Source organism: Lynx canadensis, chromosome B3 (assembly GCF_007474595.2).
Source record: "Lynx canadensis isolate LIC74 chromosome B3, mLynCan4.pri.v2, whole genome shotgun sequence".
Taxonomy (NCBI): Eukaryota; Metazoa; Chordata; class Mammalia; order Carnivora; family Felidae; genus Lynx; species Lynx canadensis.
Genome location: NC_044308.2, coordinates 27,509,266 through 27,525,839, shown reverse-complemented (window position 1 = coordinate 27,525,839; position 16,574 = coordinate 27,509,266). Strand labels below are relative to the sequence as shown.

The 16,574-nt window shown below is 40.5% G+C and overlaps 1 protein-coding gene across 5 annotated transcripts in view; it reads left to right on the top strand.

Annotated features, from left to right (window-relative positions):
- The window catches only part of HERC2 (HECT and RLD domain containing E3 ubiquitin protein ligase 2), a 289,146-nt gene that overhangs the window by 68,370 nt on the left and 204,202 nt on the right, over nucleotides 1-16,574 (top strand). For all 5 annotated transcript variants that reach the window (XR_003969350.1, XM_030317589.1, XM_030317587.1 and 2 more), the window contains 9 exons: nucleotides 1,847-1,947; nucleotides 2,467-2,623; nucleotides 4,457-4,567; nucleotides 5,344-5,515; nucleotides 7,484-7,657; nucleotides 9,246-9,434; nucleotides 10,034-10,185; nucleotides 12,203-12,360; nucleotides 12,450-12,563. Coding sequence is in view for 4 of the 5 variants with exons in the window: in XM_030317589.1 (XP_030173449.1) it covers nucleotides 1,847-1,947; nucleotides 2,467-2,623; nucleotides 4,457-4,567; nucleotides 5,344-5,515; nucleotides 7,484-7,657; nucleotides 9,246-9,434; nucleotides 10,034-10,185; nucleotides 12,203-12,360; nucleotides 12,450-12,563 (1,328 nt within the window). In the remaining variant the exon portion in view is untranslated. The remainder of the gene's footprint in view (nucleotides 1-1,846; nucleotides 1,948-2,466; nucleotides 2,624-4,456; nucleotides 4,568-5,343; nucleotides 5,516-7,483; nucleotides 7,658-9,245; nucleotides 9,435-10,033; nucleotides 10,186-12,202; nucleotides 12,361-12,449; nucleotides 12,564-16,574) is intronic.

The following is a 16,574-nucleotide window of genomic DNA, read 5'->3' as shown; positions in this document are numbered from 1 at the left end:
GTCTATTATGTAACCTTGGCTTTTTTCAATCAGGGTTACCTCCTTGAGATTCTTTCAAGTAATTGTATGTATCATCATTGCATAGTAAAATTCTGTGACATGGATGTGCCTCATTTGGTTTAACCATCCAGTGAAGGACATAAGTTATTTACGGTTTTTGAGTTTTATGAATTAAAGCTGCTGTGAATATTTGTGGACAGGTTTTTGTGTGAACCTCAGTTTCATTTTTTTGGAATAAATGCCCTGGAGTTCAATTGTTGGGTCTTATTATGTTTAGGTTTGTAGGTCATTGCTGCGCTCTTTCCAAAATAGCTGTGTAATTGTATAGTCTCATCAACTATGTATGAATGATTTAGTTTCCCCATAGCCTTGTCAGCGTTTGAATTTGTTGCTGCTTTGTTTTAGCCAGTCTGTTAGATGTGTCATGATATCTTCTAAATTTTTGTAGATTTCCTCATTTCTCAATTTACTGAATAGTGGTGGATTTCACCTTTTTTTGTGGAATTAGCAATGGGTTGGATTGTTGACTGGTGTGGATGGGAGTGGGTCTAAGCTATTTGCTTTTTTTTTCCTTGAGTATCTGTAAAATAGAGAGTGACTTATTGAAGATTTAGCAGTTTTTAAACTGTGCAGATTGAGGACTGTTGGGCACTTTCTCAGGGGCCATTATGATTACCTGAGGGGAGCCCCAGTTTCATGCTTTTCCTGGAGCAATTTTCTCCCAGAGGGAGAATAGACTTAGCATGTGTACTTCCTGTTTTAAAGACCACGTGTATTATTATACATATGTATCTTGTAATATTTATATTTCTCATTCAGAAATAAAGTTTAAATCTCCTTAATCCTGTCTCCTAGGCACCCAGTCCTCTCATTAGAGGCAGCCACTAATTACAGTTTCTTGTGTCTCCTCATGAGCTTCCCTCATAGAGCTCAGGATTCACAGAATGTGCATACTAGCTGCCTCTCTGGGATCCACACGTTCTTCACTGCTAATTTTACTTGACATTGTATCTTGGGAAGGTCATTCCATATCATTACCTATTTTTCATAGCATTTCCCCCTGATTGTGAAAGAATATTATAGTAAGTTTGAAAAATATAATACATAGTAGAAATATTCAGCCGTATAAAGTTGCATGATTGAGTTTATATTGTACACTTTTTTTGTATTCTAGTTTTTTGTTTTTTTTAGAATATCATGGTATACTATTTGTATAACTTTAAAAAATATGCATATCTTGTTAAATTTACATACAGAAGTAGTAAAAAGCTTAAAAAAGACATGTGAGAATGATAAGCACTAAATTCAGGAGAGGATAAACTCAGCAAGATGAGGGTGAAAGAGAATAGGACAGGTACATGGAGTCTCTACTCCTGGTCAGCACATAGACCTAAAAGGGGCCAAAGCAAATACAGATTCCATAGCCCTAGGTGCAGTCCCGGGAATTTGTCGTATTGTTCTCTCAACGCCCTCACCTGCCTTTTCTTTGCTACATGAGCTTTAATCTCTCCATTTATGTATTTATATGTTGATTTTCTGTTTACCATGTGTGTCTCCCTGACTAATAATATCAGCTCTCTGAGATTATTTTGTGAGAATTTCTGCAAGTCATTTAAAATTCTCTGTAAATGCCTTTTTTTTTTCTTCCTTAAAGAGGGAACTTCCTTTACAAAGGACATTTGGTAAAAGTTTTTAAATATGAAACTAAAAGTCACTTGTGATCCTGCTGTCTAAAGAAATTCAGTGATCACATTTTGGTACAAATCCTTCCATATTATTTATTTTATTTTAGTATTTGCACAGTCCTCTGACCAGTTATCACAACTCCCATGTGTGTTGTCCGCAGTTCCCGACCCACAGGCAAAGGAGTGGAAGGACTTGCGAGAGTCGGATCCCGAGCAGCTCTCTCCTTTGCCTTTGCCTTTTTACGCAGGGCGTGGCGATCAGGTATGTGGGCCCAGAGTGTCGTTCGGTTTCCTCACCACATCAGGAGACTTGGGTTCTCTTCTCAGTTCTGCCACCACATGCCCTTGGGCTGATCCCATGTAGTCTGTGTGCCTCATTTTTCTTGTTTGTAGAATGAGAGGCTTCAGTCTATTTGACTTTTCAGGTCTGTTCTTTAAAAAAAAAAAAAAAAAAAAAATAAGAAAAAGTGTGTATGTGTTTATGTTGCAGGTAAACCACTGTTAGTACATCAGTGCTGATTTATTTTCTAGGAGAACAAGAAGTTAGAATTGCTCATGAGAGAGTCATAACATAAAGAACTGACTTTGGGGCACCTGTATTAAGTTTTAATCTCTTGAGTTCTTGGAGTATCTCATTGAGAGGAAAGTGAGGGATTGAAAATGTGACAGTGGTGTCTTCTCACACAGAGGGGTTGGAGGACCATCTGGGAGAGTGGGGAGGGCTTTACTTGTCAGTGCTGCCTGAGGAGTGGATGGCCTCCTCTGATGCATGTGTGCCCAGGTGAAGATGCGGATCTATGCAGCGAGCTATTGCAGGAGTCCCTGGATGCCCTGAGAGCCCTGCCTGAGGCCTCGCTCTTTGATGAGAGCACAGTGTCCTCTGTGTGGCTGGAGGTGGTAGAGAGAGCAGCCAAGTTCCTTAGATCCGTCGTGACAGGGTGAGTTCTTTCTTTTCACATCTTAACTCTGAATGGTTCTAACATGTTTCAGTCTTGTCTCACCTTCTCTTTAGAGCAGGTTTGTGTGTATGTCTCCAGCCTGCCCTCAGCTCTGTTATTCTGGATCTTGATTTTCAGCTTTTCAAATGTTTGCTTTTGATATTCTGATTAGACCCTGGAAGCTATCATATTGAATCAGATGGAAAAATGAAAAATATTTTTGTAATGTATTTTTTTTCAGGTATTTATGATTTGGGTATCAGTCATTCATTAAGTGAGCATCTATTGGGTGCCTTTCAGTGAGAATATGGATGCTACCATTCTGAGTGATGGGTGTTGTCTTAATAGACAACATGGTACTAAATAGCTACTCAAGATCAAAATGTTTAAACCTCCATCTATTCTTTTTAGTGTAAAAAATTTTTGAATGTGAATCATTTTCTATAAGGAAAACCCTGAACTCTGGTCTTGGGTGTTATATATTTTTGTTAACTTTAAATTTTTAGGTTTTTAAAAAGAAAAAGTATATATACTTAATACGTAATTCAACGCCAAAGACATAATTAGAGGAGAAGTGAGTCTTTTCTCATTTGCTTTGTCAAAAGAGGTCACTGCTCTGCCCCTTCCAATGTGCAAGGACACCTGTGGTCTCTGTGCTAACAGACTGTGAGTTTGGCTCCCTAGAGAGCTGATATAGGCATTGTGACAAGGTTTTGGGCTGGGGGCCCTGAAAATAGGCTTTGAATTACAGTTGATCCTTGAACAATGTAGGGGGTAGAGGTGCCAGCCATTCACACAGTTAAAAATCCACATATAACATTTTACTTCCCCAAACTAAACTAATAGCATGTTGACTAGAAGCCTGACCGATAACATGAACAGTGGATCAATGCATATTTTGTGTTGTATGTATTATTTACTATATTTTTATAATAATACCCTTTTCTTAAATTTTTTGGTATTTCTAAGCTACATGGTTCATCTGTGAGTTTTTTCAAATTGTTGCAAATCTCCAAAAAATTTTCCAATATCTGTATTGAAAAAAAATCTGCATATAAGTGAATTTGTGCAGTTCAAACTCGTATTGTTCAGGGTTCAACTGTAATTTCAAATATTCAGCTATAATGTTGATGTCAGAAAGCCCTCAGTTCTCCATCTTGGGTTCAGAAGAATTGTCATTTATTATTGGGGAAAAGTTAAAATATTTATTTGATAAAAGATAAAAATAAGCATAGACATTTTGTCTAGAGTCTCAGGTGCTTTTAGAAGTTGATTTTTCTCCATTTTCATAGAGGGATGTTGATACTCTAATAGCCTTAGATTTCACTGAAAGTGGAAACATATCTAAACATGTTTCTACTCATGATTTGAATAATGATATAAATAATTTTATGCTGTGGAAACTGGAATATGTGTTTTCTAGTGTAGTCATCTTTTGTATCTGAAGTCTTTTAATAAAAACATATCTTTTTAAGTTAATTGTATACTTTATTTTTTATTAAAAATTTTTAATGTCTATTTATATTTAAGAGAGAGAGAGACTGCATGAGTGGGGGAGGGCAGAGGGAGACAGAGACAGAAGCTGAAGCAGGCTCCAGACTCTGAGCTGTCAGCACAGAGCCTGATGCGGGGTTTGAACTCACAAGCCAGGAGATCATGACCTGAGCTGAAGTCAGATGCTTAACTCAGGCACCTCGTTAATTGTATACTTTAAAATCTCTGATTAAATTTGAGTAGTAAGTCTCAGAAACTTGATTCTAAATATTAAAAATATACATGCTGTCTTTAAGTTCTCATGCTACTTTGTTCTTGCATCCACTGCTGTCATTTCAGAGATGTTCATGGAACGCCTGGTACCAAAGGGCCAGGAACCATCCCCCTGCAGGACCAGCACCTGGCCCTGGCCATTCTGTTAGAGCTGGCTGTGCAGAGAGGCACACTGAGGTAAGGGGTGCTGCAGGCTGGGAGCATTTCATGGAACACCTCTGTATCTGAACATCTGTTTCACTTTATGGCATTTCATTGAATCATTTGTGTTTGTAAAAATATGTGGTGTTCTATAATCAAAGAACCGTATCCCAGGAGTTTCTCTTCTTTCAAGCCTGGGTACAATTAGGTTTTCTTCACTTCCCTTTTTTTTTTTTTTTTTTTTTAAAGTTTGTTTATTTATTTTTTTAGAGAGCAAGCAGGGGAAGGGTAGAGAGAGAGGGGGAGAGAGAATTTCAAGCAAGCTCTGCACCGTTAGTCCAGAGCCCGATGTAGTGCTCAAACCCATAAATTGTGAGATCGTGACCTGAGCCAAAAATCAAGAGTTGGCACCTTAACTGACTGAGCCACCCAGGCGCTCCTCTTCACTTCATGTTTTATGTTCAACTTTTGTAGTCTAAGACCTGTTCCTTTTTTTTTCTTTTTAATTTTCTTCAAATGATTTTTATTCCATTAGTTTAAGGTCCTAGAAATTCTCTTTAGAAAGTGCTGTTTGAACTTCTTAACTGGTTTTATATTTCTTATCCTCAGAAGGTGGATATGTTGTGCTAAAATGTTGGCATTGATTAAGTGCTTTTACTGCCAAGAATTGTTTTCATGGCGTTATTTTAGTTTCCTTTTCAATCTAAAGTATTTTTTCTATTTTATTTAGCTGTCTGCTTTTATTTTTGACAGTCCATGGCAATAAAAGCTAATATGTTTTTACTAGATAATAAAGATATTTTCTCTTTCAGCCAAATGTTATCTGCCATCCTGTTGTTGCTTCAGTTGTGGGACAGTGGGACGCAGGAAACTGACAATGAGCGGTCTGCCCAGGGTACCAGTGCTCCTCTTCTCCCTTTACTGCAAAGATTCCAGAGTATCATCTGCAGTAAAGATGCCCCTCATACAGAAGGTGACACTCACGTAAGTACCATAAAAAAACTCTGCCTTTAAATAGCTTTCTTAATTCAGTTATCCTAAAAGAGTTAGACTTTTATAAACAAAACCAGAGTGCATGTCTGTGGCAGTAGTTGTCTCTAGGGGAAAGTGTGTATTTGGTGATGACAATAGTGAGTCAGATGTAGGACAGGTGTGGGATATCATGGGGTGAGTTTCATTCGATGCGGTGGAATATCACTTGAGCATATGGCATCTGTGTGTGTGTGTTCTGGATTGTGTATACTTAGTAGGGAGAATGTATTTCTTGACATGTATCAACTTGTACTTTTAGAGAGATTCTTCTACTGCTTTTTGACCATGTAGTTTTCTTTCTGCTGGATTAGAGCCATTTAGCCCTTTGTGTTTGTGGGTTTATTATTACCTGTGTGTTCCCAGTAACCAGTCATGTTGTGCTTTGGCTGTGATGGAGAGTGAGTTTAAGATGCTGTGGAAGATATAAAGAAGGCATGCTCACTTCCATGAAAGAATTAGTAGAGGCATGAAAATGGGTAAAAATTCTGACAATATTTCAAGAACAAAGTGAGAGAGTCAAGCAGGTCCTTATGGGCACTTGCAGTAATAACATGGGGAGGCGGCACAAGTTGCTGAAGCTGAGCTGGTGTGGGATGGAGTGTGTGTTCGGTTCTGAGGATGTGCTCCACCGTGAGGTCGTGTAGTTGCCTAGTGGTTAATGTTTATTTGTTTTGAGAAGTCTGCCTTGAGAAGTCTGGTAGTCCTTCTCTTCCATGTTACTCCATATACTGTTTATGGAGAAGACAGTTCAACGAGCACCAGCTGTACTGCAGCACAGAGCTAAGTCTGACATACCCACTTTTAAATACATATTATAAAAAGAGCATTGAGAATAGTGGCTTACTTTTTGGCCCTTTCTTTGTGCAGGGCACTGCATGGAGTGTGTCACCTAAGTCATCACTGTGTTTGTCCTAGGAAAACAAGGCTGGTAGCAGAGGAGGGCCTGTCTGCGTCCTGGGTCTGAACCCCTGGGACTGCTTCTTTTTAGAAGTACAAGTTTGATCTTGTAGGTCTTTTTTGGGGGGGGGGGGGACAGCCATTCCATTATAAAGTTAATTTTCTATCACTTGGCAGTCTTTAATTGTAATAAGGCTTTCTGCCTTTAGAAGAATTAGATTTGGGGTGCTTGATTGACTCAGTTGGTTAAGTGTCCTGACTCTTGATTTTGGCTCAGGTCATGATCTCACAGTTCCTGGGATTGAGCCCTGTTTTGGGCTCTGTGCTGACAGCTGAGGCCTGCTTGGGATTCTCTCTCTCTCTCTCTCTCTCTCTCTCTCTCTCTCTCCCTCTCTCCCTCTCCCTCTCTCCCTCTCTCCCTCTCTCCCTCTCTCCCTCTCCCTCCCTCCCTCCCTCCTCCCCCCCACTTTCTCCCCCTCACCCTCTCCCTCTGCCCTTCTTCCCCTCTCATTCTCTCTTTTTCTCAAAATAAATAAACAATTTTTAAAAAAGAAGAATTAGATTTACTTAATGTTAATGTCCGAGTAACATTAGGTTTCCTTCAGAGTGGGTGGCATTAGGTTTTAGTTTTCAGTTTGTAAAGCCAGGTTGAGGTGTAGTGCTGTGTTCCTAGGAAGCTTCCTCTGCATTCTGAGGGCTATTGGCCGGGCCAGGGGGTGGGGAGGGGGGAGTGGGGTGGGGAGCCTGTAGGATGTCTGGACCATGTCATTGACCTGTGTAGAGTATGCACATGCGTGATGGATGTGCAAATGTGCAGGCACTGCTGTGTGCAGTTTTACAGCAGGTGTGTATATATGTAGATGTGTAGGGTCAGTGCATCAGCAGTACTTCTCATCTGATGGCTAAAAGGAGTAGATGATGCACAACTGTGAATACCAAAATATAAAGAGTTGTTAATGGCTAATTGTGTTACTTGAATTTTTTCCAGCGTTTTGAAGATGCTTGTTTACTTTTCTTCTCTAGCTTTTGTCTGGTCCCCTGAGCCCTAACGAGAGTTTTCTGAGATACCTTACTCTTCCACAAGATAATGAGCTCGCCATTGACTTACAACAAACTGCAGTTGTTGTCATGGCCCATTTAGACCGCCTGGCTACTCCCTGTATGCCACCTCTGTGTAGCTCGCCAACATCTCATAAGGTACCTGCGCTAGCAGTGTTTATTCTTTGTATCTTTGTGTGTACTACAGTCATTAGCACCTGTAGGTTCTCATTCTGTGCCACTTTCTCTGGTATTGGGGGTGGAGCTGGCTTACAGCCTTTTTTTTTTTTTTTTTTTTTTTTTTTTTGGAAGTAGGGTCCACGTCCAATGTGGATCTTTAACTCACAACCCTGGGATCAAGAGTTGGATGCTCCACTCTGAGCCAGCCAGACACTCTGCTGGTGTACAAGTGTAAACATGTATACATTTTAAGGTATTGTCAGTGGTCAGAGTGAGTGGTGAGCAAGCTGAGGTGTACATGGGTTGAGGACCCAATTCAGTGTTGCAGGTTCCAGATTCAGGAGGTATAGCTCCAGAGAACTCTCCTTTATCCAAACAACCACATGCTGTCCTGCCTTCCTCAGGGAGATTCCAGCGTATTTTTTTGTACACTAGGAGCTCAGAACATGGGCTGTCTGTAATGCTGCTCAGAGCACTGATGACACTAATCTACATGTGTGTAGAGCCTGCCAGTGCGGGCCACCTGAGGACTTCACATTCACAGTTGCATCTGACCATCACAACACTACCCCACTGTATTGATGAGAAAACTGCCATTTGGAGTGGCAGTGAATTTTAGCAGGGTCACACAGAATAATCCTGGATTTGAATCCAGTTTTTTCTAACTTTTATTTTTAGCAGGATGTGTATTTATCTCATTTTATAGTCATTTGTTTTTTTCCAAATAATATATTCACATGGTTCAAAAATCAAAATTAAATGCAGAGACGATGTTATTTCCCTGTCCCCCCACCCACCTGGTTTTGCACCTGCTACTTTTCATTTTTCTAGTCTCTTATATATCCTTCAGTATTCTCTGAAATGAATATATTAGTGGTAGCATGTTGTAGCTTATTTTTGTCACTACACAGTGTGTACCAAGGAGTTTATCAATAAACAAAGCCTCTCTCTTTATTTTAATGCAACTCAGTATTCCATGTATGGTTGTATCATGATTTTTTTGTTGGAATCTGTGTGGTCAGAAGTGTACTATTCCAGTAGTGCTGCAATGGCCAACCTCATACATTTGTTCTTGTTCGTGCAAATGCATGCACCAGTGGTGATGTACCTGATGTGGGTGGACACTAGCCGATTATCACAAAATTGTTCACACACAGCTTGATCCTTCTCATCCCCACCAACAGTTGGATACTTGTCTGCCAGCCTTGTGCTTAGGCTTTTAGGTTTCTGCCCGTTATGGTAAAAATGGTAACCTGATATGGTTTGAGCATTTGTTTAAGGTTTACTTGTATTACTTTTTTTTTTTTTTTTTTTAACTTGTATTACTTTTTAATGGGCTCTGTTAAGATGAAGTGCTGTGGAAAAATATGCTTGATCTTACCTGTTAACTGAGGTAATATGGGATGTTTTGAGTTATTTTGATGTTTTGGATCATCTCCTTTCTTTACTTGCTTTGTTTTTATCCCACAGTATCTCAGTGTTACTCTTAGCATAAATTATTCTTTTTTGACTAAGAAAGAAATTTTCTTGCCACTCTAAACAAAATGTTTACTTTGTTATCTTACAGGGATCATTGCAAGAGGTCATAGGATGGGGGTTAATAGGATGGAAATACTATGCCAATGTGATTGGTCCAATTCAGTGTGAAGGACTTGCCAATCTGGGAGTCACGCAAATTGCCTGTGCTGAGAAGCGCTTCCTGATCTTGTCAAGGAATGGCCGTGTGTACACGCAGGCCTACAACAGTGACACACTGGTGGGTGTTCTGGGCCCAGATTGCTTTCCTTGGTGGGTGGTTTTCTACTACAGGAGCTACAGAGGTGTCTAGTCTTTAAGTCATTTGATTTCTGAAGATTTGGAAACCTCTGTTCAGTGTATTTTATTAGTTTTATTTAATAATCTCAATCATAATTGTTGCCAAAATCTTGGGGCAGAATTTCTTAATTGTTAAGATCAGGAGCTCCTTATAGTAATACTTATTGCCCATTATGAATCCCATTTTTAAACTAACTTTCCATGTGTAAACTCAATTGACTTTGGGGGTGAGGCAGTATCAGATAATCTGAGGAAATTGGGCCTTGTCAGATAGTACATGTTCCTATTAAAGAAAGGTGCTTACATTGTTGAGTTTTCATTATGTGGAGGTGGCCTAGTAATGTCACAGAGCTCTTGGAGGCTGCCCACTCTTCTGTTGGTAGTGGGCAGGGCATCTAGACAGTTGGCTGGCAGTCTCCATAGGCTCATGTTCTTCCAGTTCCAGGAGCGTTTGTTAAAATAAGATGCGTGAGAAGAGTCATGCTGTTTTCATTGTCCTTGGACTGCTTACTAATTTTCTTCCTATTTTTACCCTTTTAGGCCCCACAGCTGGTCCAGGGTCTTGCCTCCAGAAACATTGTAAAGATTGCTGCCCATTCTGATGGTCACCACTACCTGGCTCTGGCAGCCACCGGAGAGGTGTACTCCTGGGGCTGTGGGGATGGAGGACGGTTGGGCCATGGGGACACTGTGTATGTATGGCCCATTCTTGTAATTGACTTGCTCTTCTTTTGAGTTACTGTATCCAAAATAGGGTGGAAAAGGAGTGTGAATGGGTGTTCCAGTTGCTCTGACATTTAGGGCTAGGGTGGAGAAAGCAATCAAGATGTGTCAGCCCCTGGGTGATGCTATGGGAGTTCTGCCTTCCCACATCAGAAGATGACATCAATTGGCCTTCGTGTTCTTCTCTCTCAGATGGAATGCTTCCAGCTTTTGTCACTCCTGTTTTAACTATACATGGCACACCTCACACTGTGGAATTTTCTAAAGCAAATCCCACGCTACTTGTTTCTTTATTCACAAACACTTCAACATGTCTCTATCAGATAAGATCCTCCTTTCCTTGAGCCATTTCATTTTCATAGGTACAAAAATATTTCTTAATGTCCTATTTTGTAGAAGCTTTTGATTATTGTGAGAGACCAGGAATAAAACAAAATGATTGTTCTAAATGCATTGTTGTGAAAATGGAGAGTACCCATAGCTGCCACAGAGTGGTGGGAACACTTTTACATATTGCTGGTTTGAGTGGAGCCTAGTGGAGCAAAACTTGGGCATTTGATTAAAATTGAAGATGCACTTGAAGGGGGTCAGAGGCATGAACAGCACTGTTGAGAGGAGTCTGGCCTGTTCTCACTGCAATGGGATGGAGTTGGACATCCCTGGGTAGAATCCCAAGCCATGAAAAAAGCTGAGCAATGTGTATTGAGTGTTAGCATTCAGCAGAAATATTCCAAACTTGGCAGTATTGTCAGGATTCAGACAAGTGTGGTAAAACGATGGTGAGAAACAAAGGAATGATAACTACAGAATTTAGAATTGTTATTCTCGGACTGAAAGGGAAGAGATGGGCAGGGCTCATAGGATTTGAAAGGATGGAGATACAGGGTGGAGGCATTAGTTTTTACTTCCAGTATGCTAGTTGTAATTTGTACTAAATTACAAAAAAAAAAACTACCTTGTAATAAAATAATACTCAGTTGAGGTTAAGTGCTAGATGCTAGAAGTTGGAGAGAAACTTTGGGAGATTGAAACTTGAGCTGAACAGGAGGGAGAAATGGTATCAGAATAGGGTTGTTCAGCTCTCCCTGTGCCTGTATGTGCCCCTGCCTCTGTGTGTATTTATTTATTTTGCAGAATAGTGGGTCACAAAGTTAGTATACCATGTTTTTGGAGAGGCTAGAGTAGGTGTTAACAATCACAGTGAACATGTTATGGATTGAAAGCATAAGGTATTTTTCTAGTTTTGAAAATGAAGAGCCAACTAGTAAGGCCTCTACCTGCTGAATTCTTACTGCCTCCTACTTTTCAGTTGTAAAATATAATTTGGAGTGTGATTAGTAAACCTTGCTCCTTCATTCCCTCCTCATTTATTTAACAAATGTGTAAATTTTAGCCATCTGTATGAGGTTTACAAATCCATCAATTTTAAGAGAACAGTTTAATGAATTTCAGCAAATGCACCATAACTGAGACACAAATTATTTCCATTGCCCCTGCTATTTTCTTTGGATCCTTTGCAGTCAACTCCTGCTCTCTACCTCCAGTTCCTGTCAACCACTGGTCTGCCCTCTGTCACTATATGGTATTTTGTTTCTGGCCCCTTCACTTAGCAGAGTTCCTAAGCTTCAGCCAAGTTGTTGGGCGTGTCAGTACTTGCTTTGTCCCTGTTGCTGAGTGATCTGTTTATGGATGGGCCACTGTTTTGGACCATTGTGAACAAAGCTGCTCTGGACTTGATTGTATGAGTCTTTAACACTGTTTTGATATTACTGCTGGATGTCATGCTTGGCATTGGGTACCCAATTAACACACAATCATGGAAATGTTACGTGTTTGAATTCTGTGTTCCTTAATTATTTCATAAGACAGCTGAAAGGCCAAACTGTCTTGGCACTCTGATAGTTTATTCTGATAGTTATTTTCTTTGCTAACACTAAAAGGACATGCTTAGAAGGACATTCATATTTGTTCCCATTCTCTCCACAGGCCTTTGGAAGAGCCTAAGGTGATCTCTGCTTTCTCTGGAAAGCAGGCTGGGAAGCATGTGGTGCACATCGCATGTGGAAGCACATATAGTGCAGCCATCACTGCCGAGGGGGAGCTGTACACCTGGGGCCGAGGGAACTACGGCCGACTAGGCCATGGTACATTTGCTGTGAGCTGGCTCGAGCATGTGGTGGGAGGTTTTCTCTTTGGAGGGACTTACATTAATGATAGTCCTATCTGTTTGAAGGCTCCAGTGAAGACGAGGCCATCCCAGTGCTGGTAGCTGGGCTTAAAGGATTGAAGGTCATTGATGTGGCATGCGGGAGCGGGGACGCTCAAACCCTGGCCGTGACAGAGAATGGTATGCAGTACTCATGCTGCCCTGGGCAGGTTCTCAGGATGAGGAGTGCCGCTTTCCTAGAGGGAGTAAGCTTGGAGTAGAGTGCACCTCATATGGTTGCCCCTTTGACCATTTTTAAGTGGTGTGCACCTCTGGGTCCTTGGCATTTCTGGGTCCAGAAGTTATAAGACTTTTAATTTCTGTTGCCCAGAACTGCTAATTAGCAGCTACATCCTAACTATTTGGGCATTTTATTTATTTATTTTTTTATTAAAAAGAATTTTTTTTAAATATGAAATTTATTGTCAAATTGGTTTCCAAACAACACCCAGTGCTCATCCCAACAGGTGCCCTCCTCAATGCCCATACCACTTTCCCCTCCCTCCCACCCCCATCAACCCTCAGTTTATTCTCAGTTTTTAAGAGTCTTATGGTTTGCCTCCTTCCCTCTCTGTTTTTTTTCCTTCCCTTCCCCCATAGTCTTCTGTTAAGTTTCTCAGGATCCACAAAAGAGTGAAAACATACGGTATCTGTCTTCCTGTATGACTTTTTTCACTTAGCATAACACTCTCCAGTTCCATCCATGTTGCTACAAAAGGCCAGATTTCATTCTTTCTCATTGCCAAGTGGTATTCCATTGTGTATATAAACCACAAATTCTTTATCCATTCATCAGTTGATGGACATTTAGGCTCTTTCCATAATTTGGCTATTATTGAAAGTGCTGCTATAAACATTGGGATACAAGGGCCCCTACGCATCAGCACTCCTGTATCCCGTGGGTAAATTCCTAGCAGTGCTATTGCGGGGTCATAGGGTAGATCTATTTTTAATTTTTTGAGGAACCTCCACACTATTTTCCAGAGCGGCTGCACCAGTTTGCATTCCCACCAACAGTGCAAGAGGGTTCCCGTTTCTCCACATCCTCGCCAGCATCTATAGTCTCCTGATTTGTTCCTTTTAGCTACTCTGACTGGCGTGAGGCGGTATCTGAGTGTGGTTTTGATTTGCATTTCCCTGATGAGGAGTGACATTGAGCATCTTTTCATGTGCCTGTTGGCCATCTGGATGTCTTCTTCAGAAAAGTGTCTCTTCATGTTTTCTGCCCATTTCTTCACTGGATTATTTGTTTTTTGGGTGTGGAGTTTAGTGAGTTCTTTACAGATTTTGGATACTAGCCCTTTGTCCAATATGTCCTTTGCAAATATCTTTTCCCATTCCGTCGGTTGCCTTTTAGTTTTGTCGATTGTTTCCTTTGCAGTGCAGAAGCTTTTTATCTTCATGAGGTCCCAATAGTTCATATTTGCTTTTAATTCCCTTGCCTTTGGAGATGTGTCAAGTAAGAAATTGCCGTGGCTGAGGTCAGAGAGGTATTTTCCTGCTTTCTCCTCTAGGGTTTTGATGGTTTCCTGTCTCACATTCAGGTCCTTCATCTATTTTGAGTTTATTTTTGAGAATGGTGTAAGAAAGTGGTCTGGTTTCATTCTTCGGCATGTTGCTGTCCAGTTCTCCCAGCACCATTTGTTAAAGAGACTTTTTTTTTTTTTTTTAAATTATTATACATGATCTTTTACATATGTATTTTTTTTCAACGTTTATTTATTTTTGGGACAGAGAGAGACAGAGCATGAACGGGGGAGGGGCAGAGAGAGAGGGAGACACAGAATCGGAAACAGGCTCCAGGCTCCGAGCCATCAGCCCAGAGCCTGACACGGGGCTCGAACTCCCGGACCGCGAGATCGTGACCTGGCTGAAGTCGGACGCTTAACCGACTGCGCCACCCAGGCGCCCCGAGACTGTCTTTTTTTGATTGGATGTTCTTCCCTGCTTTGTCAAAGATGAGTTGGCCATACTTTTGTGGATCCAATTCTGGCGTCTCTATTCTATTCCATTGGTCTGTGTGTCCATTTTTGTGCCAACACCATGCTGTCTTGATGACTGCAGCTTTGTAGTAGAGGCTAAAGTTTGGGATTGTGATGCCCTCCCACTTTGGTCGTCGCCTTCTTCAATATTACTTTGGCTATTCGGGGTCTTTTGTGGTTCCATACAAATTTTAGGATTGCTTGTTCTAGCTTCAAGAAGAATGCTGGTGCAATTTTGATTGGGATTGCATTGAATGTGTAGATAGCTTTGGGTAGTATTGACATTTTAGCAATATTTATTCTTCCAATCCGTGAGCACGGAATGTTTTTCCATTTCCTTGTATCTTCTTCGATTTCCTTCATAAGGCTTTCTATAGTTTTCAGCACACAGATCTTTTACATCTTTGGTTAGGTTTATTCCTGGGTATTTTATGATTCTTGGCGCAATTGTGAATGGGGTCAGTTTCTTTGGCTTTCTGTTGCTTCATTATTAGTGTCTAAGAATGCAGCTGATTTCTGTACATTAATTTTGCATCCTGTGACTTTGCTGAATTCATGTATCAGTTCTAGGAGACTTTTGGTGGAGTCTGTCGGGTTTTCCATGTATAATATCATGTCATCTGCAAAAAGTGAAAGCTTGACTTCATCTTTGCCAATTTTGATGCCTTTGATTTCCTTTTGTTGTCTGATTGCTGATGCTAGCACTTCCAACACTATGTGAAACAGCAGCGGTGAGAGTGGACATCCCTGTCGTGTTCCTGGTCTCAGGGGGAAAGCTGTCAGTTTTTCCCCATTGAGGATGATATTAGCTGTGGGCTTTTCATAAATGGCTTTTATGATGTTTAAGTATGTTCCTTCTATCCCGACTTTCTCGAGGGTTTTTATTAAGAAAGGATGCTGAATTTTGTCAAATGCTTTTTCTGCATCGATTGACAGGATCATATGGTTCTTATCTTTTCTTTTGTTAATGTGATGTATCACGTTGATTGATTTGTGAGTGTTGAACCAGCCCTGCAGCCCAGGAATGAATCCCACTTGATCATGGTGTATAATTCTTTTTATATGCTGTTGAATTCGATTTGCTAGTATCTGATTGAGAATTTTTGCGTCCATATTCATCAGGGATGTTGGCCTGTAGTTCTCTTTTTTTGCTGGGTCTCTGTCTGGTTTGGGAATCAAAGTAATGCTGGCTTCACAGAATGAGTCTGGAAGTTTTCCTTCCCTTTCTATTTTTTGGAACAGCTTGAGAAGGATAGGTATTACCTCTGCTGTAAATGTTTGGTAGAATTCCCCTGGGAAGCCATCTGGTCCTGGGCTCTTATTTGTTGGGAGGTTTCTGATAACTGATTCAATTTTTTTGCTGGTTATGGGTCTGTTCAAGTTTTCTATTTCTTCCTGTTTGGGTTTTGGAAGTGTGTGGGTGCTTAGGAATATGTCTGTTTCTTCCAGGTTGTCCAGTTTGTTGGCATATAATTTTTCATAGTACTCCCTGATAATTGCTTGTATTTCTGAGGGATTGGTTGTACTAATTCCATTTGCATTCATGACTTTATCTATTTGGGTCCTCTCCCTTTTCTTTGTGAGAAGCCTGGCTAGAGGTTTATCAATTTTGTTTATTTTTTCAAAAAACCAACTCTTGGTTTCATTGATCTGCTCTACAGTTTTTTTTTTAGATTCTATATTGTTTATTTCTGCTCTGATCTTTATTATTTCTCTTCTTCTGCTGGGTTTGGGGTGTCTTTGCTGTTCTGCTTCTATTTCCTTTAGGTGTGCTGTTAGATTTTGTATTTGGGATTTTTCTTGTTTCTTGAGATAGGCCTGGATTGCCATGTATCTTCCTCTCAGGACTGCCTTTGCTGCATCCCAAAGCGTTTGGACTGTTGTATTTTCATTTTGATTTATTTCCATATATTTTTAAATTTCTTCTCTAAGTGCCTGGTTGACCCATTCATTCTTTAGTCGGGTGTTCTTTAACCTCCACGCTTTTGGAGGTTTTCCAGGCTTTTTCCTGTGGTTGATTTCAACTTTCATAGCACTGTGGTCTGAAAGTGTGCATGGTATGATCTCACTTCTTTTATACTTATGAAGGGCTGTTTTGTGACCCAGTCAGTATGTGATCTATCTTGGAGAATGTTCCATGCGCGCTCGAGAAGAAAGTATATTCTGTTGC